At 42.7% G+C, this 23,952-nt stretch overlaps 1 protein-coding gene across 1 annotated transcript in view; it reads left to right on the plus strand.

Annotated features, from left to right (window-relative positions):
* MAP4K5 (mitogen-activated protein kinase kinase kinase kinase 5) overlaps positions 1-23,952 on the plus strand; it is a 139,274-nt gene that overhangs the window by 5,379 nt on the left and 109,943 nt on the right. Inside the window, exon 2 of the mRNA XM_042460977.1 lies at positions 4,863-5,153. Coding sequence (XP_042316911.1) covers positions 5,046-5,153 — 108 coding nt within the window. The 5' untranslated portion in view covers positions 4,863-5,045. The remainder of the gene's footprint in view (positions 1-4,862; positions 5,154-23,952) is intronic.

A 23,952-nucleotide genomic window follows, 5' to 3' on the forward strand; every position in this document is an offset into this window, starting at 1 on the left:
ACATCCTTCTTGTATTGTACCCAGAACTGGACATGGGATTCAAGGTGATCTCTGACCAAATCAGGTTAAAGTGGCACTGTTACTTGTTGTAGGACCTTATCACACTAGAGGAATCCCACTGAGAAACGGGATTTAAAGTAGATTTAAAGGAGAAAAAAAACGCAAATGCAGGAAGTTTATCACATGGCGTTTCTCCAAAAGTGAAATAACACGAAAATAAAGCGAACAGAAAAAGGACAAAAATGGCAGCTTTTTACTTTTGGAACTTCCCAAACGTTTTTGTCCCTTTTACATTCACTTTATTTCCGTGTTATTTCACTTTTGCAGAAATGCGTGTGATAAACTTCCCACATTTGTGTTTTTTTTCTACGTTCAAAATCCCGTTTCTGTTCAGGATTCCTCCAGTGTGATAAGGTCTGTAGTCTGACAAACCTGGAAGGACATCAGCTTGAGGAAGATAGTGTGTACCAGAGCATCTCTTTTATGCTCAGTTATCCACTTATTTCCTCAGTTCTCGCCACTGGTTACCCTGAGTGCATGCCTGGAATAGTAAGGAACAGTGCAATGTACTAAAAAAAATTAGATAATGATAAAAAATGACAGATAAAAACATAAGACTGAAGAAATTACGTGGGTCCGTGGAAACCTCTGCCATGTGATTCCTCCTGTCAGGTGGTGTGGGGACTTGTGCTGGTGCTAGCTGGAGGAGAGAACTGCAGGGAAGGTGAAGCTAGGATGTAAACATTGGAGTCTAGAATCTTCCAGATGTCGTGAATCGAGTGACTGTGCAAAGCCAATTGCATGCCTTTGCCTGCTCTATAAAGTCTGGAATGCTCCCTCAGTCTTTGTGTTGATGCACTGAAGGAAGCCACAAAACTTTCCTACACTGCAATCTATACATGACATCTTGCTAAAGTCCTTTTCCCTGCTCAGAAAAGTTTGGCTTTCCCCCTTCAGGCATAGTGGTTTTCCCCTTATACCAGTGGTTCTCAAACTTTGGTATTCCAGACTTTCAGTTTCCAGACCAAAATACCTAGGAACCATTCATTGCCTTAGACCAAGACAGGGTTGATAGGATTTAAATAATAATAATCTAGGGAGACCTTGAAGCATTGGTACATGCTCTGGTAACCTCTCGTCTTGATTTCTGCAACATGCTCTACATAGGGCTACCCTTGTGCCAAATTCAGAAGCTTCAGCTGTTTCAAAAGATGGTAGCCAGATTGGTCACCAGTACCCCGAGGACTGACCATATAATACCTGAATTCAAAAATCTTCACTGGCTTCTGATTAGGTTCCGGGCGCAGTACAAGGTGTTGGTTATTACCTTTAAAATTCTACATGGCTTGGGCCCAGGTTATCTGCAGGAATGCCTCTCCCCATATGGTCCGCCCCACATTCTCAGAAGGTCTGGGAAGCTCTTATTACAGACAAAAAAAAACTAGATTAACATCTACTTCCCAGAGGTCTTTTACCTCGACTGCTCCAAAACTTTGGAATGACCAGCTGGAGGCGATCTGTCGCATTACCACCTTGGATGCTTTTAAGAAAGCCATTAAGATGGATCTCTTCCGGCGGGCCTTCCCACCAGAGCCAACATGAGCAACATATCCATCTTCCTCCCTATTTCCGACTATATAAGATATGAATCTCAACTCTGGTTCGGCTATTGTATTTTATGCTATCATATTATATTGCATTGTATTGTATTATGAGGTTAATTTTATGGGAATTTTAGTGTTGTAAACATTTGTATGCTCTGTATGTATTTTATTTGTTGTGATCCTGCCTCGATCCGTAGGCAGAGGCGGGAAATAGAAATAAATTATTATTATTATTATTATTATTATTATTATTATTATTATTCAGTTAATCAAAAATGGCTCCTCGTTGTTCAGATCTACTGCATCTCCACAAATTCTCTGTTCATTGACCTTGTTTATTTGCATTTAGAGAGAGGCTATGCAGAGCGAGAGAGCTTCATGTGCATCATCTGCAGAACACCATGTGTTATCTCCCAGCTTCCCAAACTGTTCTCAGATTATTCACAGAAGCTGTAATTAGAAGCTGTATACAGTAATTAGAATTTTGCAATGAAATCTTTCATCCAGGCTCTTCCCCTTTTTAACTTAGGTTTTTAGAGAAAAATTTCTAGCTCTGTTTTTAAAATTTATTTTTAAAAACCATTGATTTTTAATCAACTCTTCAGAGGTTCTGTAGACGCTCTCCTCCTTCTCAGCTCACAGACAGGCTCTGATATAGCAGGTCTTTCTATACATTTCCCTTCCTCCTGAGTAGGTGGGATGGGGACTATGGCCTGTTACAGACTGCCAAAATAAAGCTGCTTTGGGTCTCTTTGGAGGTATGCTATTTAAATGATGCATGCATCCTAAGAATCCGGAAGCTGCACCAAAGCTGCACTCCGGTGCTTAGAAATGGAGTGTGGCTTTGGCGCGACCTCCGGACTCTTAGGACCCATGCATCATTTAAAAGGCATACTCCAAAGAGCCCAAAGCAGCTTTATTTTGGCAGTCTGTAAACAGGACTATGAGACCGAACTGGTACAGAGATCTCTGGTCCCAGGGCTCCTCTAGTGTGCTGTCAATATGCTAGATACTGTTCCCTCTACTTCTTCTTCGAGAAATACTTCATTCTCCAGGTCTGGGGCATAGCTTGATCCTTCTCCAGTCTAACTGACAAACAGTGGATGCAAGCTACAGGAAAATAGACAATTAGCAAGGACTTTCTGGCGGTCAGAGCTGTTTGAACTGTGGGAACACAATGTCTCTGGATCTTTTGAAAATTTTTAACACACAGGCTGGGTGGATCTGTTCAGGAGGGCACTGATGCTGTATTTCTGCCGTGGCAGGGAACTGGACTTCATGGCCCTTGGAATCTCTTCTAGTTCTATGATTCTATGTTGGGAGGACCTTGGACCTTGTGGATCAGACCTGGACATTGGGCACCTCCTGTTGGTCTTGTGTTTTCTGTTCAGTTATCATGGGCTTCGAACCAGGCCTCTTTCCTGCATAGATGTTTCCATGAGCCATCTCAGGTCCCATTGCCTGATTCTCCCTTTAATTTACTCTTCCTTCTGTGAGTCTGAATAGAGGACACAAAGTTAATTCTGTATTCCGATTAGAAGGCTGTAGAAAAACAGGTTTCTGTGCTATATGAAAATAGCATTTGAATTCCTGTGAGGCCAGTTATAACAGCCCCATTTATGCTTCTGTCCAGCTCTAAACCTGGTTGTGGGATGGGGTAACCCTCCAGAATGTTGTTGAATTGTAGTTTCTGTATGCTGGGCTAGGGGCTGCTGGGAGTTGCCAACTAGAGGGCTACATGATTTCCATAAATGAGAGACATGGCCACTGGGTGAGCTAATTTGTGGGGAAGGTTAAGCCCCCCTCTATATCACCACTGATCCGAAAGAATCCTGCAGAGGAACATGCATTTGCCAACGTAGCAAGCATCGAGTTTCAATCTCCGATGTTTTGTCTTCTGCTATGAGTAAGAAAGTAAAACTGTGATTCAGTGAGTGCAAATCTCACTCAAGTTGTGAACTTCTCAGGGGTCTGCCCAGCACAGCCTTTTTTCTCATCTGCAGTGTTATGGATTTTGACACTCGCTCTGCCTTATGCCAACTACTGAAATAAGCCAGAATTTAATGTTCAAAACTGGCTGCTTTTGAAATGGGATACTGGGCCAGCATGGCTATTAAATTCTGGGCTGTGGGCAGGTGAGGGGGCAACTGGATAAGGGGGCATGGAAGTCATTATTGGGGGCTTAGAGCTCCAGATTGACAGGTCTGATCCCCAACAGTGCAATACCATGCAGGATTCTCCCACAGCAGACCATTTACAATGAATGGAACCTGCACAAAACTGTTCACAGTTCGTCCCCATGATAATCCAGCAGGTCGCATACCTCTAAAACCTGGCCCTTGCAGATATCTTGAGCTATCGCATCCATCACTTCCAGCTAGTATGAACTAATGGGATGATAGTACTTGCAGCCCAAAACTGAGGGTATGTGGGTCCGACTGGACCAAGAGGATCACTTTCACACCCTTCCTTGGATATGAAGCTCTGGATTGAATGACCTAACCTCCCACTGTGTTGTTGAGGATGCCTGGAGAGGAGGGCAGTGCATGGTAGTTGAGGGTAATTGACCTCTTCAGAGGGGTGGGGTAGATAATTAAATATATGACAGTTCTTTTTTCTGCGTCAAGTGCCAAGCATCTGAAGCCACTTCAGTTCTGGTACAGGTTGAGTATCCCATGTCTGGAATTCCAAAATCTGAAATACAGTTGGCCTTTCTTATCCGTGGATTCAAGCTCCACATATACAATGCACCGTAAATGTTATCCCTTATATAAAAGAGCGAAATGAAGGTTTGCTTTCTGGAATGAATACATCATACATACAGACATATATTTTTCCAGAAAGCAAACCTTCATTTTGCTCTTTATATAAGGGATACCAATTTTACTGTGCCATTGTATTTAATGGGAGTAGAGCATCCACAGATGTTGGTATTCATGGAGGGTCCTGGAACTAAACCCCAATGGATACCAAGGATACCATACTCCAAAATTGTCCCCATTGCTTTCTGATGGTGCAGTGTATACAAGTTTTGTTTCATGCCCTAAATTATCAAAGTATTATGTATAAAATTACCTTAAGGGTATGTGTATAAGGTGTATATAAAACAAATGAATTTCATGTTGAGACTCCAGTCTCATTAGGTATATGGAAATATCCCAAAATCCCAAACACTTCTGGTCCCAAGCATTTTAGATAAGGGTGATGGAACCAGTTTAGAACTCATCACCTCATGGAGTCTCTTTTTTGTTGCCATAGGCCCAAAGAAGTGTGGACTGAAGCCATGCCCACTCCCTGTGTATTGCCTCGCTAGCACCTTGAGGGGCTTCACTTCCTTGACACTGGAGAACCTGAAGCGGAGGAAGCAGAGATAGCTGTGCCCCATTCCCGTTCCCCCCTTTGGGGGGCAGGGAGGAAAGAGAAGAGCAACGCTGACAGACAATGGATCCTCTGACTCGCCCAGGTGGGGATATTATGCGTCGAAATCCACAGCAGGACTATGAGCTGGTTCAGCGAGTGGGGAGCGGCACATACGGTGACGTCTACAAGGTGAGAGCCCAAACGCTACCTGTCCCTCCCGTCCCAGTCTGAAACCAGTAACAGGTTTCCATTACCAATTGAAATCCTTCCCACCACTCCATATGTTCCTGCCTAAGGGTTGCTGTCTCCTTGGTAAAGCCCTCCCTAGTCCTACCACAAAGGAAGGGGCAGGGCCTTCTCTGTTGTGGCACTTGACTTATGGAATGTCTTCCCCTTAAGAGTCCCAGTTGGTGCTTATATTAGCTTCATTTTTTAATTTCATTTTCACAAAGAATACTAAATCAGCAGCAACAACAAAATATTTAGACAGGCTTAGGAAAACACATATAAGGGACACTTAACAGACAATTCCATTTGGGTAGTTATCAGGGTGGCGTTGTACTATTAGGATGGACACAAAGGTTCATTGAGAGAACTTTTAATCTTTTCATGATGTGGTTGGGTTCAAGCAGAAAGTATCTCTCCATAAGTCAGCAGTTCCTGATAGTGGTTTGGGCAGCGGTAACATAAGAAGAGTTACATAAGTCTTCATAAAAGGAGTTTGATTTCTTTTGTCCATTACAGGACTTAGTATTAGCTTCATTTCAGTGCCAAGTGAAAACATGGCTTTTAGTTAAATCCTTTGGAATCTAATGATTTTATCCAATTTGTACATCTATGTGGATCTAAGTTTTAATAGTTTTAATTTGTTACATAGTTTAATACATTTAGACTGCACCTTATTTTTTTCTCATTTCACATTTTAAATTGCTTTAATTGATTTTATTGTACACCATCCTGAAAACCTTCTATATAAGGTAGAAAATAAATATTGCAATATTATTATTATTATTATTAACCTTTATTTATGAAGCGCTGTAAATTTACACAGTGCTGTACATGCGATCTTTTTAGTTAGACGGATCCCTGCCCTCAGGCTTACAATCTAAAAAGACATGACACAGAAGGAGAAGGAAGTGGTGGAGGGAAAGGGTAAGAGGTCCAGCAGTTCCTCTCAACCTCCGAGGCCTGGACCAAGGCAGATGGACTGGAGGGAGGGCTTGGCTTCAAAATGGAAGGTTAATCATTATCCAGGGAAAATACATACTCTCAAGTAGGATAATACATATACAGTACATAGCAATACAGGAAATGGTTTGATAAACAGGCACCAAAAGAACATCAAAGAGTAAGCGACAATTATGCAATGCCTGGGAAGGCTTCTCTGAACAGGATAGTTTTCAACTCCGTTTTGAAGCTGGTTAAAGAAGTGATGGCTCTTGCCTGAGAGGGAAGAAGTATAAAATATATAAATAAAATATATAGTAAGAAAAATATGGCTTGGGCTGCTGTATACCTGAGAAAACAGGAATTCCTTTCGCTGGGTTGAGGTTTGTTTGTTTGTTTGTAAGGAGTTGTTATACAGTATGAACAGACAAATCTGAATTGCATTATTAACTTTTGTGTTAGCTTATTGTATCTTATTTCCATAGTTTGGGTATCTCAGAGCATTAATTTAGAAATTAATTTGACTTCTATGATTTTCGTGAAATTGTAATGGTTAGTGAAATTCATGAAATGAATTTGTTGTGTTACTTGTTAACAACATGACAGGTTAGTTTTAATTTTTTTGAATAGCAATCGGAATTAGTGACTATGGCCAGAAATGACTGGCTCTTTAAATTACATTCTAAAGTACCAATATAACTGGAACCATGATTAGCTTTTCAGTCAGTTAACCTCATTGTCACTTCTCACTTTAAATAATGACTTTTAAAATTAAATGTTGTAACAGATTAGAGAGAGCCAGTGTGGTGTGGTGGTTTGAGCATTGAACTATGACTTTGGAGACAAGGGTCTGATTTCCATCTTGGCCATGGAAACCCACTGGGTGACTTTGGGCAAAAAACACACTCACAGCCCCAGAAAACCCTGTTTCTCCTGAGTGTTGCCATAAGTCAGAAATGACTTGAAGGCACACAACAAGGACAAAACAAAATTATTTCTAAATGGTGGTTATTTCCCAACATTTTATCACCAGATAGGTTGACTTAATTCTCCTTTTGTCATTGTCCTTGCCTCCTCCTGTCCCATGGCTGTAAAATGGACCTGAAAGTAGAAGGAAAGGGATTGGGCAGAGCACCCAGACTCCTTTGGGAACTGAGAAATAGATTTTGAATCCCAGGCCCTGGTACAAGTTCTTTTGAATTATCACTGGGGCCAGCATGGTGTAGTGGTTTGAGCACTGGACTACAACTCAAGATCAGGGTTGAATCTCATGTGGCAAGTCACACTCTCTCAGCCTCAGAGGATGGTAATGTAACCCCCCCCCCCAAGAAACCTACCAAGAAAACCCTATGATAGGTTTGCCTCAGGCTCAAAAATGACTTGGAGGAGCATAGCAACAACTGATAGAAAATCAGGGGACTCTGATGTAATTAGGGGGAAATGGCTAATCCCCACATAATTTTTACTGATAGCCCTGTTTAAATACCCAAAGGGATGTCATATTGAGGGAGCTAGCTTGTTTTCTGCTGCACCAGAGACTAGGACCCAGAGCAATGGATGCAAGCTCCAGGAAAAGAGATTCCACCTCAACATTAGGAGGAACTTCCTGACAGTAAGGGCTGTCCGACAGTGGAACAAACTCCCTTGGAGTGTAGTGGAGTCTCTTTCCTTAGAGTTCTTTAAACAGAGGGTGGATGCTTTGGGTTGGACTGGATGGCCCTTGTGGGGCCAATACAGGAAGAGTCGGGATATAAATAAATACTACTATTATTATTATTATTAATATTATTATTCCAACTCTGTGATTCTATGATTCTTTATTATTCACTATTTATTTATTGGATTGACTGCTTGAGGAGAGACAATAATCAGTTGAAGTGGTTAACCACCTGGAAGAAAAGGAAAATATCTCCCTATTAGAAACTGGATTGAACTCTGAAGGGTCAGGGTTGTGGAGGCCAGGAACAGCCACATTAATGTGAGAAAATTAATGGCATCCATGCGCTGGAAGAAGTGCCCCCATGCATATAGTGCATTTGTCATGAAATCAGGTCATCTTTCATCACCACAGTGGAAAGTCTTCAGCTCAGTTTTAGCTTCAACTTGTACATTTCAGGTTTTTGTGGATATACCCATTCAGATGTTTGACTTGATTGTATATGACTAGAGATCGCTGTGCATTAAATGTGATATTTAGAGGCAGCCTTTGCCATGAGCCAAAGGAATGAGGGATTTTTGAAGTGATGGATTTGTCATGGCAGTAGCAGTGAAGAAGGGCAGCCACAACATGGCAGATGAACAGACTTGACCTGTGGGGCACAATCCCCTGCCAGCTTTTGCACGAGACCCATTGAAATGACGCTGGACATCAGCCCGATGTTTGCTGAAATCATCTCAGGACCGTCTGTACAATGTTGATATGGTTTCTGTTTTGGAGGTGCTGCCCCATGAAACTCTGACAGTGTTTCATATGCAGTAGGATCCTCCTGGTTGGGAATGAATTGAGGTTTTGCTCAGCTTAGAAACCTAGAATCTTAGAGTTGGAACGGATCACAAGGGCCAGCTAGTCCAACCCCCTGTCATGCAGGAATAGACAATTACAGCTTTCTTCAAAGATGCTCATTTGGCCTCTGTTTAAAGACCTCTGAAGGGAGGAAAATCAATCATCAATAGATGTATAGTGTCTAGATCGAAGAAAGTAATACTCCCACTCTATTCGGCTTTGGTCAGGCCTCATCTGGAATACAGCGTCCAGTTTTGGGCAGCACAGTTCAAAAAGGATGTTGACAAGGTGGAGGGAAACCAAATGATGAAAGGTCTGGAAACCACCAAACCCTATGAGGAGAAGCTTAGGGAGCTGGATATGTTTAGCTTGGAGAAGGATGTTTAAATATTTGAAGGGATATCATATTGAAGATGGAGCAAGCTTGTTTTCTGGTGCTCCAGAGGCTAGGACATGGAGCAATGGATTCAATCGATAGGAAAAGAGACTCCACCTTACCATTAGGAAGAACATCCTGACAACAAGAGAACTTTGATAGTGGAAGACGTTGCCTCGGAGTGTGGTAGAGTCTCCTTCTTTGGAGGTTTTAAAGCATAGGCTGGATGGCCATCTGTCACAAGGAGTGTTTTGATTGTGTCTTCCTGCATGGCAGAAGGGGTTTGGATTGGATGGCCCTTGAGGCCTCTTCCAAATCTATGATTCTATCACCCTCTGAGGCAGTCTCTTCCACTGTGAATGCTCTGTGTATGGTCAGATGCTGTGATTCTCAGGTCACATTTCAGGCAGCAAAGAGATCCATTTCTTAGTAGTAGGAGCACAGCACACTAGGCATTAAACATTCTTGTACTGCTATGAGACTTAGCAAAGATAGGGCAGTCAGATGAAGTAGATGTGAGAGATGAAGATTAGAGTGAGGTTTTGTTTTTGTTTTGATGAAACTTAACCAGGAGAACTTCCCATTGGTGTGGCTTCTGTGGATTCTTTCATCGTTTTGATTTTTTCACCTCTGGCCACGAATTTGTTCAGAGGAGGTTTGCCATTGCCTTCCACTTTGGCTAAGTGTGTGACTTATCCAAGATCATACTGTCATTGTTATTTATTATCTTAAATAAGGCAAGTAGTTGCAAAATCAATCAATCAAATATTTTATCATTAAAAAAAACATTCTCCTCCCCTTCATCCTCGTTGCCTGCCATGTCTCCCAGCTGCTCCATCCCTCAGCCTCCTTCGTTCCCCGGCCTTGCTCCGTTCGCCCCAGCCTTGCCTCTGTCCCCTGGCCTCCGTTCTCTCCATTCCCCTGGCTCTGACCCTTCCTCGTTGTCATCCTCCTCCTCCTTCCTCTTCCTCCCCCTTGCACCTCTCTGACCCTTCCTCTTCACACTCTCTCAGGTCACACTTTCTCAGCCTCCACCTCACCCCCATTTCCAAGCTGGGCTGTCCAGGCTGTCGCTTACGTCAGAGATGATTGATGGGGGATTTTGAAGCGGCGCTACTAGTGGGGAAAACAATAGTGCCCCCCCCAAAAAGCGATTACACTAGAGCAAGGAAAAGATCCCCTTTCATAGTGGGAAAAAGGGACCTTTTGGAATCGATTTCCAAAACGAGCAAGGGCAAATCAGGAATCGTTTTAAACTGCAAATGAAAATGAGCCCCTAATAGATCACAAATTAAACATGAGCGAACAGTGCGATGTGGCAGCTAAAAAGGCCAGTGTGATTTTAGGCAGCATCAATAGAAGTATAGTGTCTATATCAAGGAAAGTAATAGTCCCACTCTGTTCTGCTCTGGTCAAGCCCCACCTGGAATATTGTGTCCAGTTCTGGGCACTACAATTCAAAAAGGACATTGAGAAACTGGAGTGTGTCCAAAGGAGGGCAACTAAAATGGTGAAAGGTCTAGAAATAATGCCCTATGAGGAATGACATAGGGAGCTGGTTATGTTCAGCTTTGAGAAGAGACAATTACAAGGTGATATGATAGCCCTGTTTAGCTATTTGAAGGGATATCATATTGAGGATGGAGCAAGCATTTTCTGCTGCTCCAGAGAACAGGACCCGGAACTATGGACACAAGCTACATGAAAAGAGATTCCACCTCAATATTAGGAAGAACTTAATGATAGTAAGAGCTGTTCAACAGTGGAACACACTCCCTCAGAGAGTGGTGGAGTCTGCTTCTTTGGCTGTCTTTAAACAGAGGCTGGATGGCCACCTCTCAGGGATGCTTTGGTTGTGAGTTCCTATATGGCAGAATGGGGTTGGACTGAATGGCCCTTGAGATTTGTTCCAACTCTATGATTCTAAAAATAGCTTTCAGGAAGCAAAATCTGATTAAGCCATTTAGAGAGGTTGCCGCATGATGAGATATGCACAATTCTGCAGATGCTTGGTTTGGTCCTTAGGACATCTCAGGTTTGTTGTATATGTGATGTGAATGGGGTTTTGGTTTTGGTTTTGCTGCCCTGTGGAACTCTTGACAGTGCTGCAAAGGATGAAGGATCCTCCTGGTTGGGAATGAATAGAGGTGCTGCATAGCCTGGAAATATGAAATATTAGAGTTGGAAGGGACCAAAAGAGCCACCTAATCTAACCCTTTGCCAAGCAGGAATACACAACTAAAGTTAACTTGGAAGATGATCATCCAACCTCTGTTTAAAGACCTTCAAAGGAAAGTCATTTCTGATTTTCAGCCATCCTCTAAGGCTGAGAGAGCGTGATTTTTAAAATGCACTGTTTTAAATTTGCTGTTAGCTACCTTGAGTCGCTATAGTGGGAGAAAGGTAGGATATAAGAAGAAGAAGAAGAAGAAGATGATGATGATGATGATGATGATGATGATATAGTTTATTTATATTTTCCCGCCTCTCCCAGATGGATTGAGGCGGGATTACAGTCTGCTAAAATACATACATTAATACTTAAAATACATGTAAAAGCACCTCAATAAAAATGATGATGATGATGATGATGATGATGATGATGGTGATGATAGGAGCCAGCATGGTGTAGTGATTTGAGTGTTGGACTACAGCTGTAGAGACCCTAGGTACAATTTCCTACGCAGCCATGAAATCTGGGTGACCTTGAGCAATTCACATGTGCTCAGTCTCGAGAAGGCAATAGCAAAGCTCCTCTGGAAAAAAAAACCTGCCAAGAAAACCCCATGATAGGTTTGCCTTAAAGTTGCCATAAGTTGGAAACAACCTGAAGGCACATGACACCCACACTCACCCACACAAATGATGAGGATGAGGATGGCTGGAAAGTGGGTCCTCCTCCCACATATGTGTCCCTGAATATGGCACTGTATCCTAACCCTACCCAATGTTTAGAGCAAATCAAGGCCAACTGAAGTAGTGCAAGTGCTGGCTTTAGGGTGAAGGTATTTTTAGTGCAGCTGCTTGGGTACCAAAGCTATGAACATATTCACAAAATGGGGAAGTGTGAAGGGAGCCTCAAACTGTCTTGCTGAGATGGTTTGCTGGAAGCTTTTTGCTGCTGGATTTGACAGCCTGTGTTTGATGGAGGAGGGGAGGGGGTCACTTTAGCTGATTGTAGACACCTTTCTGCTTTGAAACCCTTCAAATCGTGACTTGGAAAGGAGCAAAGAAGTCTTACTTTAACTCAGGGGTAGCCTGCCATGCAAGAGATGATGTGAAATGATGCACCAGAAATGATGAGATGTCACTTGCAGTCACCATTTGTGCCTAATTTTGGAAGTTGTTTCCCACGCAGGAGGGGATTGGGGGGAGTTGAGTTAAAGTACCTCATTTATGGGAGCTTTTGGCAGATTTTAGGCTATTTTGGGATGAAAGAATTATCCAAAACTCAGCTAGGAAAAAACAATTTTTTTGGAGACAAGAAGGTTTGGGGGCTGTAAAATTGGGTTTTGGGAGCTGCTTGTGGTCCCTGAGTATCTCTTTCCCCAACTCTACTTGATCCCAAGACCACTTAAAGGGATTGATATGGCACCTTGTATGTCTTACATTTTACTCTCCTGAGGAAGCTGTTGTTCCCAGCTGTCCTCTCAGCCCCCAATTTTACATCTTGAGTGGAGTGATCCAAAGGGGTCTTCTACTTATTAACCTTTATTTATAAAGTGCTGTAAATTTACACAGCGCTGTACATACAATCTTTTTAATTGGACAGTTCCCTGTCCTAAGGCTTACAATCTAAAAAGACACGACACAAAAGGAGAAGGGGAAGGGGATGAGGGCCAACAGTTCTTCTCTACCTCCGAGGCCTGGATCAGGGGAGATGGACTGGAGGGAGGACATAGCAATACAGGAAATGATTCAATAAAACAGGCAACAAAGGAACATCTACTTGCAGCAGAATCCCCACTCCAACTTCTGCCTTCAGTGCAGAAAGGTTGAGGATAAAGTGGGCTGATGGGAGGACTTGTAGGCATGTTCCCCCATACTTCTAGACCTCATCTATAGCAGCTGAATGCCCATGTGGCTCCCATATCCCTGCTGCCATTGCCAGACAGGTGGCTGGAGTATCCCAAGAGTAGCAGAAAAAGAGGAAGAGTAATGTGGCATCTATTGGGGGTGCTTTGATTGTGTATTCCTGGATGGCAGGTTGGGGTAGGTCTGGATGGCCCTTGAGGTCAGGGGGCAGGTGGAGAGGAGAAAAAAGTAGAGTTGGGGGAAGAGCAGAAGTCTGGGTAGTTGCAGTCCTACACAAGAGCCTGCTTCCCTTCAGGCTTAGGCTGTTTCTGGACTTGTTTTGACTGCAAATGGGAGATGCTTGTTTCATTACATGCAGTGAAACTGCCAGCAATGGATGGGGCAAAGTAAACCTCATCTCCCCCCACCCCAGAAAGAAAAGTGGGAGTGTAGGTATTCAAAGAAGGGAGAACTAACTTCCTCCCAACATCTAGCTTGACGGAGACTGTCAGAGTGAATTAGTTTTTTCCTGAGGCCCTCCACCTGAGCTGTCCTCTGTGATCAGAGAGAATGTCCTCTGGAAAAACTATTTCATGTACTCCACCCTGAGGATCCATTTCTGTTGCATTTGACCTCTCTTAGGTGACTAGCTGGGATTTGGTGTGTATTTTGTGGGGGCACCTGGTGTGGCAGGTTTGAGCTTTTTCACAGGCTTGAGTGTTGGAGGTGAGTGTCTCTGAGTTTGTGATTGAAGTTAAGGCCCGAATAGCAAGAAACTGTAGGCTATTTTGATCTCTCTTGCTATTCATCCAGGAGTGGTCACAAGTCACAATCAGGATGGTGCAAAGCTTGGGAAAGGTACGTATTTTTTTTAATTAGAACAGAATCTCTCCGTCTGTTTCAGCACAGGGATTTTGTGGATTATGCCCCACTTGTCCAGATACTTTTGAAGAAGCAGGCTGTAGTCACTCCAATCTTATGGTGAAATCAGTTGGTTCATTCAGAGATTCCCCAGGGCTTTTCTTTTGATGTGAACAATTGAAGCAAGTGACTGAAGCAAATAATCATTGGGATCTCTTTTAGAATACTCTTTCCACTGTTCTGGCTTGGGAATTCTGGGAGATGAGTGGCTTAATATTTCCACGCACCCACTGTACTCCACTTGTGTAAACATTTTCAGGAGGCTAAGTGAGCCCCTTCTTGGTTGTCCCTCCACTTGTCTCTTCCAGTTGCAGGGGGGGAGACATCCCCAAGCTTAAAACATGGTGGGAGTGAGAATAGGAAAAAATAGGGGAGGGGAAAAGAAGAAGACCTGATCGAAATTGAATGGGGGGGGGGGAATGTCTGGCCCTCTGAGGTTTAGAAGGTATGTGTGACCCCCAGATCTTTTACGTTGGCCAACCACAATCCCCTTCCTTGTGCCTTTCAGAGATGGAATTGTGTCATGCATCTTTTTCTGAACCAGCAATAATTGAACAGCTGAAACAGCTAGTGCCAAGGAGAATTGGTTGTGTACTGCTGTCAGGTCAACTTGTTAAGAAGCATATTGACAAGCTGAAGCATCTCCAGGGGAGGGTGACCAAAATGGTGACAGATCTGGAAGCTATGCTCTATAAGGAGTGGCTTAGGGAGCTGGGTATGTTTAGCCTGGAGAAGAGGAGGTTAAGAGGTGATTTGATAGTCATGTTCAAATATTTGAAGGGATGTCATATTGAGGATGGAACAAGCTTCTTTTCTGCTGCTTCAGAGACTAGGACACGGAGCAATGGATTCAAACTACAGGGAAAGAGATTTCACCTAAATATTAGGAAAAACTTCTTGACAGTAGGAGCTATTCGACAGTGGAAGACACTGCTACCTTGGAAAGTGGTGGAGTCGCCTTCTTTGGAGGTTTTTAAACAGAGTTTGGATGGCCATCTGTCAGGAGTACTTTGATTGTACAGTCCTACATGGCAGAATGGTGTTGGACTGGATAGCACTTGTGGTCTCTTCCAGCGCTCTAGTTCTGTGGTTCTATGACTTATGGTGCCCCTGTGAATGAGAGATCTCCAACTCACCCTGTCATTAACAGCCCTGCTCAGGTCTTGCAGACTCATGTTTGTGGTTTCCTTGATTGAGTCTATCCACCTGTAATGTGATATTCCTCTTTTCCTGTTGCCTTCTACCTTTTAAACCATTATTGTTCTTTGTAGTGAGTCATGCCTTCTCATGATATGGCCAAAGTACGACAGTCTCAGTTTAGTCATCTTGGCTTCTAGTGAGAGTTTTGGAGAAATGACTTTGATTTTCCTACATGTTGACTCACCATTCAACAGTTGATTCAATGGATCTGATCTACTGGGGACAAACCAACAAGATTCCAGCCAACCAGTAGATAGCTAGATAGAGCAGGAATGAGGAGGAGGGTTGCCCTGAGGTTACCTGCAGCGCCCCATGAATGTTATGTGTGGCTCTTGGCACCTCCAGAATCTCCAGACCAAATCTGCCGCCTCAAAAAAGAAAAGCGAAATTGCTGTGCCTGGAAGCCTTCAGATGCAACCATGTACCTTTTAAATAGGTTGCAAGGTTTCCTTATACATCAGGAAATACCTATTTTGAGAACCAGAAGTGGATCTCTGGGACTTTGGGAGTGGAATCCAAAGAGATAGCCATGTTAGTCTGTAGAATCAGTATGTAGAGAGATCTTGTAGCACCTTTGAGACTAACTTTGGGATGGGTTATTCTATTTTTCAATAGCCCATGAAGCCTTCAGAGCATAAAAGTGGTCCCTAGACCTGGGGCAGTTGCCTATCCATGATATTCAGGATGCTACTGACCTTCATGACCAGATCTTGGAAGAGCATGCTGGCTGGCTGGGTCTGGGAGTTGGAAGTTCAAAAAAGTAACTTTTCCATTAAACATGGTCTTGGAGCACAATTCCGCTTCCTGTGGAATTCAGCTTCTGTTTCTTTTTAAAAACAAAGGTTTTTTGGCAGAAATGGGAGGAAAGAAATGCTTGATGCAGGTCCCAGCTGGACCAAGAATTCGGTGTCTGCTGCAGAGCTTAGTGCCTCACCAGCTTGTTGGCTGATCCTTCTCTGGAGGAGAGCCAGGGCTGTTGGGGAGACCAAGAGCTTTGGGTGGAGCTGGGCTGTGGTCCCAGTTCAGGCTCAGGGCTTGCTAGGTGGCCCTTGCTTTCTCTGAGGCTCAGTTGCTGATCTGCATAATAATCAATTTCAAGAAGGATGAAAGGGTTTGCTATGCATTGCAAAGCACTTTTGCTGTTGCATAATTGCAGTTAAGAAGGGAGGAAAATGCCTCTCTTTCTCTTGCCAGCTGCCAGTTCTTCTGAGGTTTTTATAGATGGAAAGCAGCATTACTCCTTGCTTAGTTTTCGGATCGGGGAGTTGGTCAGTTGGTCCACCACACCCATGGCTTCAGATTAGTTGGGCATTTCTATAGGACAAAGTTGGGAAAACTTTGGTCCTCCAAATCCCAATGAACTGTTACTCTCATGAGCCCTTCTCAGTGGCCAGGTTGGGTGGGGCTGATTGGAACTAGAGTCTGTTGGAGTATTAGCATCAGTGCTTGTTTTGTAAATGTATGTTTTCTTTGCTTGAGAAGGGGCATGTCTTCTACGCAGGAACACTGATGTATATCTCTATGGTTATTTGGTCAGTGTTGCTTGTGAAGAGGTCACTTCTCATACGCCTCCCTCTTCTGGGCTCTTCCTCTCCCTCTCTCTGCTCTCGCCAAGCATGGATGCAGAAACCAGGTTGTGCTGCTGAAGATGTTTCTTCTTTTTACTTACACACATGAGAGTCAGCTCTAGGGACGCTTCTACCAAGTATAGTTTTCTCAACTGATTAGTAATTTTTGTGGAACCTAGATGTAGCAAAAAGATACGTTTCTTTTTACCTACCAATGTATCCAGTTTATTTACCAGAATCTCAGCTCCAGTAGATTTTTACCAAATACCTGTGGTGTACACACTTGTTGCTGTTGGTGCTGCTACTGCTAAACTTTCTTAACCACAAATAACCAAAACCATAATCAATTTTCTAACAGAGTCAAACATCAGGAACAATAATTCCCAACTAGAGGCACTGGGTGTTGTTGAATTTCAATTTCTAGAAGTTGCCAGCCAGCACAGCCAGTCCTGTGAGGGATTCTGGGCGCTAGAATGTTACAAACACCCACAGCCTTCCCTGCTTGGAAAAGTAACCATTTTGTCTGCTCTAGATCTAGAAAGTTCTCACTCTAGCCCCTTTTAGCAATGTTGTTACTTGCCATCATGTCAACATCAGTTTATGGTGACCCTAAGAGTAAAAGGGAAAGCCAGCATGGCATAGTGGATTGTGCATTGGACTATGACTCTGTAGACCAGGGTATGGTTCCCTGCATGGCTAGGAAACCCATTGAGTAACCTTGGACAAGCCACATCTTCTCAGCCTCAGGGGAACACAAGGACAGAAGATGTTTGCCATTGCCTTCTTCTGAGGAGAGCATGCAACTTGCCCAAGATTACCCAGTGGGTTTCGTGCCCAAGTGGGGAACCAAATCCTGGTCTCCGGAGACATAGTCTCAACACTCAAACCATTACGATATGCTGACTCTCCAGCTTGTCTGTGTGGGTTGTGTGCCTTTCAAGTTATTTCTGACCTATGGCGACCCTAAGGCAAACATATCATGGAGTTTTCTTTTCAAGTTTTGTTCAGAGGAGGTTTGCCATTGCCTTCTTCTGAGGCTGAGAGTGTGTGACGTGCCCAAGTTTACACATAAACAAACAGAATGCTGTTGTGCTGTAGTGGTTGAATCAGAAATGACTCTATTTCAAAAGTACTCTCCTCTTCCAAGGATGCTTTAACCATTTCACCTGCCCCAGGCTCTTTAACCATGGTTGGAGGATGCCAGTTAACAGTTAAGAGGGAAATGAATGGACCTTAAATGTAGTAAGCAATGGTGTTAATGTAGTTCTTCACCATGATGATAGACTGGAACTCACACTCAGGATGGAGGAGGAATGAGGAGGAAGGGTATGATCCTGAAGCCTATGCACTGAACACCTGGAAGAGTTATGTGTGCAACACTCCTCTAAGATAAGTTAACGGATGCTGCTCTGACAATTCACACCTCAGTCCTGCTTGTTTGCTCGCTCCAGAGGGTTGTTGACTGTTGTGATAAAATCAGGAGGGATCTTCTTTTCATCTTATAATTTGGCTGAGCTGCAAGGACCTTTCATTTCATTTCTGGATGACTGGACCAGAGAATGCTGGATTTTCCATGGCTGCAAGAGATAGATCAGAATGACTGATTTGAATGTTTAAGATAGTTAACCACAGACACTGAGACGGTTGCAGGCTTAATATGGAAAATCTAGAAGGAAAAAGACGCTCTCCGTTGTTTTGTTTTGTTTCTAAGTATGCAGTGGGATTTCTTTTCTTTGTTTTAAACTTGTTGCTTAAAAATGCCCTGGAATAAATACATTCTCTGTCATATTTTCTATTTAGAACTAAGGCAGCGGCCTAAATCACAAAGCATATTCTAAAGTGAGAGGTTTGTAGGTAGAAATTACATAGAAATTACTTAGAAATGATTTCAAATGAACTGGTTGGGGTCCTTTTAGTTCAATGATGGACACTTTGAGGCTCTCCAGATACTGTTGGATTGCAGCTCCCATAATCTCTCATCATTTACTGTGCTGGCTAGGGCTGGTGGGAAATGTAGTCCATTAGCACTCAGAGAGCAACTAGTTTCCCATCCCTCTTTTGGGGTATACACACACAGGGTTGAGCTGTGAGATATTGTCTGTTAGTGCAAGCTTTGAACTGGACTGGGGGGTGCTCCAATATGAACATGGGAAGAGTGGTTCTAGCTGAGATCTGAGGCCTCGCTAGTCCAGCACCCTGTTTACACAATGGCCACCCAGCTTCCTATTGAATTCCTTAAACAGGTTGCAAGCTTAATAGAGCTCACTTGCTTGATCTCTCCTGCATCTGGTAGGCAGAGACACAAAGCCTCTGGTACTGGAGAGAATGCATGTGTGTGAGAACCAGTGAACATGGTGTAATAATTTGAACATTGGACTATGTCTCTGGAGACCAGGGTTTGTGCCATCTTGGACACGTCACATGCTCTCAGTCTTAGAGGAAGGCAGAGGCAAAACCCCTCCAAACAGATCTTTCCAAGAAAACACTGTGACAGGTTTGCATGTGTGTATGTGCCTTCAAATCTCCTGTCAATTTATGGCGGCCCTATTGGTTTTTCACAGGGTTTTCTTAGACAAGGAATATTCAAAAGGTGGTTTTGTCAGTTCCTCTGAAATATAAACTACACCACCTGGTCTTCATTGGTTGTCTCCCCTCTAAGTGCTAACTTGGGCTAAGTCCGCTTAGCTTCCAAGATCAGATGGGATCTGGTACTTTTAGAGTCACCATAACTCGGAAGCAGCTTGAAGACACACTACAACAGCAATGTATGTATGTATATATGTATGTATATATGTATATAGCCTTCCTGACTAGTACTATGTATTCCTGCTTGGCAGGGGGTTGCAGCCGCTTACAACTCTATGATTCTATCATTCTAATAGCCAGTGATGGCCCCATCCTTGCAAATGTAATCAGTCTCATCTTAAAGACGTCCCAATTGTCAGCCTTCATATCTTCTAGTACAGTGGACCCTTACTATTAGTAGTATTATTACTAATGGGGTTTGGTTCCAAGATCCCCCATGGATAACAAAATCCGTGGATGTTCAAGTCTCATTAAACATAATGACATAGCAAAATGTGTCCCTTATAAAAAATGGAAAATCAAGGTTTGATATTTGAAATTTATACTTTTTTTGAACATTTTCAAACTGTGGATGCTTGAATCCATGTATAAAAAATCTGTGTATAAGAAGGGCTGACTATAGTAAATTCCAAAGTTCAAGTTCCCAAGTTCAACTTTGTTTTTTGTGTGAGGAAATATTTCCTTTTGCCTTAGTTTCTCACCATTCAGTTCCAACAGATGACTGTGGCTTTCTCACTGAAAAATTGATGATCCGTTCCTTTCACACAGCAGAAGAAATAAAAGGATATCAGCACTGCAAATAAAGTCTTAGAACCCAAACTCTCATTTCTGTCTGAGCTGTTTCACATGTGTATGCCAGAAAGGGAAGGATCAAACCATTGCCAGTCAGGACCTCAGATATGAGCTTTTACATCAGCTTGGTCTTGGAATATTTCAGTTGGGTCACACTCCTACATAGCCAGGTAGTGTTTGTGTGTACATGTACAGTAGATACAGGTGGGATATAAACATTTTAATATATATCATATCTACTCGACTATAAGTCAACCTCATGTATAAGTCAAGGGCAGGTTTTAGGGCCAAAATTAGGGATTTTGATATGACTTGTGAATAAGTTGAAGGTAAAACTTAGGGGCATGTAACAAAGGATCTAAAGAAAGAAGCAAAGAACCACAATGGCAAACAATTACAAAATTCCAGCACAGATCATAACTTTTTTGTGTACGCTATAAAGGCGGGATGGATGAGACAGTAGAGGGTTTTCAGTACTTCCAGGACAGATTGTACTCTCACCTTTCACCATGGGGGACACCTGGCTGAATGTCCAAGTAGAGCACAAGTTGAACATGAGTCAACAGTGCGATGCGGCAGCTAACAAGGCCAATGCGATTTTCGGCTGCATCAATAGAAGTATAGTGTCTAGATCAAGGGAAGTCATAGTGCCACTCTGTTCTGCTCTGGTCAGGTCCCACCTGGAATATTGCGTCCAATTCCGGGCACCACAATTTAAAAAGGATGTTGAAAAACTGGAGCGTGTCCAAAGGAGGGCGGCTAAAATGGTGAAAGGTCTGAAAACCATGTCCTATGAGGAACGACTTAGGGAACTGGGAATATTTAGCCTGGAGAAGAGAAGGTTAAGAGGTGATATAATAGCCCCATTTAAATATTTGAAGGGATGTCATATTGAGGAGGGAGCAAGCTTGTTTTCTGCTGCTCCAGAAAACAGGACCCAGAACAATGGGTGCAAGCTCCAGGAAATGAGATTCCAGCTCAACATTAGGAGGAACTTCCTGACAGTAAGAACTGTTCAACAGTGAAACACACTCCTTCCTCAGAGTGTGGTGGAGTCTCCTTCCTTAGAGGTCTTCAAACAGAGGCTGGATGGCCATCTGTCGGGGATGCTTTGATTGAGAGTTCCTGCATGGCAGAATGGGGTTGGACTGGATGGCCCTTGCGGTCTCTTCCAACTCTATGATTCTAAGGGATGGTTCCTTTTTATATAGGAGTTAAAATGCAATACTTACATTAACCTGTGGATAAGTCAACCTGAGTTATTTGGGTCAGTTTTTGACTATAAGTTTTAGACTTATACATGAGTATATACAGTAAATAATAAATAAAAATACGGTGTGGTCTCAAACAGAGCTTGGAAAAATTACTTGTCTCTGTCATTCTGGCTGGACAGTTTTGGGAGTTGTAATCTGTTGTAACTGTTTCAGGTACTGGTCCCAAAGCCAATGCCCAAGGCACATGCAAGCTTGTTTCAACAGATCAGTCCTCCTCCTGTGCTCTGTGGAATGAGAGCAGGGCAGATACTGGGTGTACTGGGAGAAGTGGCCACAGCAATGCAGGAAACATAGGCTGCAATCCTAGAAGAACTGTGTTGAGGTAGTTGGCGGCCTGAGGAGAAAAAAAAGGCTATGAGCACAGTCACATGAAGGAAGTTGGGCATTAGAGAAATGGGTTGCTCCAGTCTGGAAGGTTTTTTCTGCCTTCACTCACTCTTGTTGTGTAGTATCCTGGAAAAACTTCATCCACTGGCATAGGGCACCAGCAGGATTCTTCTCCTGGACTGTATTAACAGTTGCCTCAGTCTTTTTGCAAAGGGATCTGGTAGAACCTTAGATACTAACTGCGAAAGAAGTTGTGACATAAGCTTTCATACATTTGGTGTACTTCCTCAAATACATGGAGTCCTTCCTGAGCAACAGTACTTTCCATGCATCTGAGGAGATAGATCACATCTATAAAAGTTTATGCTACAACTTCTTTTGTATAGTTAATTTCAAAGGTGCTACAAGAGCCCTTTGCATACTTATATTCCAGAGTAATATGGCTGTGTCTCTGAATTTAGTCTTTTTATTTCTGAAGCCTGGAAAAGGTATGGTATTTCACTATCCAGGAAAGTAGACAGGGTGAGCATGGTGCCATAGTGGCTGCCCCTAATTTCTATGGCGTTTTAGAGTAACACTTCCTTGCAAAGCATTTTTGGCCAATTATTTTAATTTTAATTTTTATTTATTTCAATTTCACAAAGAATACTAAATAAGCAACAACAACAAAATGTTCGAACAGGCTTAGGATATGAGATTACAGAAAAACACATATGAGGGACTCTTAACAGAGAATTCTATTATGGTAGTTATCTGGATGGCATTGTACTATTAAGATGAACACAAAAGTTCACAGTGGGAGCCTTTCGCGATGGGGTTGAGTTCAAGAAAGTGTCTCCATGAGTAAGAGAGAGGTAGCGGTAACATAATCAATATTATTTTAAATTTTAAATATTTGAAAGGATGTCATGTTGAAGAGGGAGCAAGCTTGTTTTCTGCTGCTCCAGAGAACAGGACCCGGAACAATGGATGCAAGCTACAGGAAAAGATAATCCACCTCAACATTAGGAGGAACTTCCTGACAGTAAGGGCTGTTTGACAGTGGAACACACTCCTTCCTCGGAGTGTAGTGGATTCTCCTTCCCTGGAGGTCTTCAAACAGAGGCTAGATGGCCATCTGTTGGGGATGCTTTGATTTGGATTTCCTGCATGGCAGGGGGTTGGACTGGATGGCCCTTGCGGTCTCTTCCAACTCTACGATTCTATGATTCTATGAATAAGAGTTTACCAGTCTTTATAAAAGGAGTGTGATTTCTTTTGTTCATTATAAGAATTGATGGTGTAGGACAGTTTTTCAAATAACCATGTACTCCCAGAGTTAAATCTCCTGTCTTCCAGTGGGCAGCTATTTCAGTTTTTGCAGCAGCCAGAAAGAAGGCGATAAGATTTCTATGCTCTGTTTTCTTTAGTATAAAAATGGAGTAACGAAAGTACAGGACAAAAATGGATGGTTTGTTTGGTGATTAGAGAGATCTGGTTTTTGACTGCTGTCTAAAATTTTTTTTAACTTTAGGACATTCTATCCACATATGGAAATAAGAGCCAGTCTGTTTGCAACCCCTGTTTGCAACTAGTATGATGGTGGGACATTTGTGGCTATTCTTGATAACTGGTTGGGAGTTTAAAAAAACCATTTATGAATTGTTTTAAGTATTCCATCTCTTGTGTTGTGTTAGCTGGTCTGGACTTATCAGGGAGAAAGGACCAAATATGGAACCAGTTTGAGTCAGCAATGTGCATCCCAAGGTCCATCTGCCAATTAGTCTGGGAAACAGGCTGTTCCCATATGTGGTCTTCACTAATATTCTATATACAATTGCAGCCTCTCCTTTACTTTGTGGATGATTGTCAGTGCGTAGAGACTCATAGGGAGGATAGTGAATGTGGAATTTCTCCTTTGCTGACAAGTGGGTGGCAAAAGAGTAGACTTGGTGGATTTGAAACCATGTAGTTTTAATACCGTATGTTGCAATAGAATGGAAAGAGATTCTTTAGTTTTATGTTTTCCACCCATAAATAGTTCTTGAGTGTGGTATAGTCCTTGATCTCTCCATTCTTTGAACTGATTAAATTTATCTGGCTTATGAAAACTTGAATATAATAAGAAAGGCCTCAAAGCGGAAGGGATCAAGGGCCAAGACATGTCTCCAGTTTTTCCATATAGTTAATGAGTGACAGAGAAATGTGCTTTGTAAATATGTTAGTGATATTCTTGAGATTGTTGAGGAGATGAAGTAAAATTCTGGCAAGGACTTTGTCT

This window comes from Sceloporus undulatus, chromosome 1 (genome assembly GCF_019175285.1).
Source record: "Sceloporus undulatus isolate JIND9_A2432 ecotype Alabama chromosome 1, SceUnd_v1.1, whole genome shotgun sequence".
NCBI classification, from domain to species: domain Eukaryota; kingdom Metazoa; phylum Chordata; class Lepidosauria; order Squamata; family Phrynosomatidae; genus Sceloporus; species Sceloporus undulatus.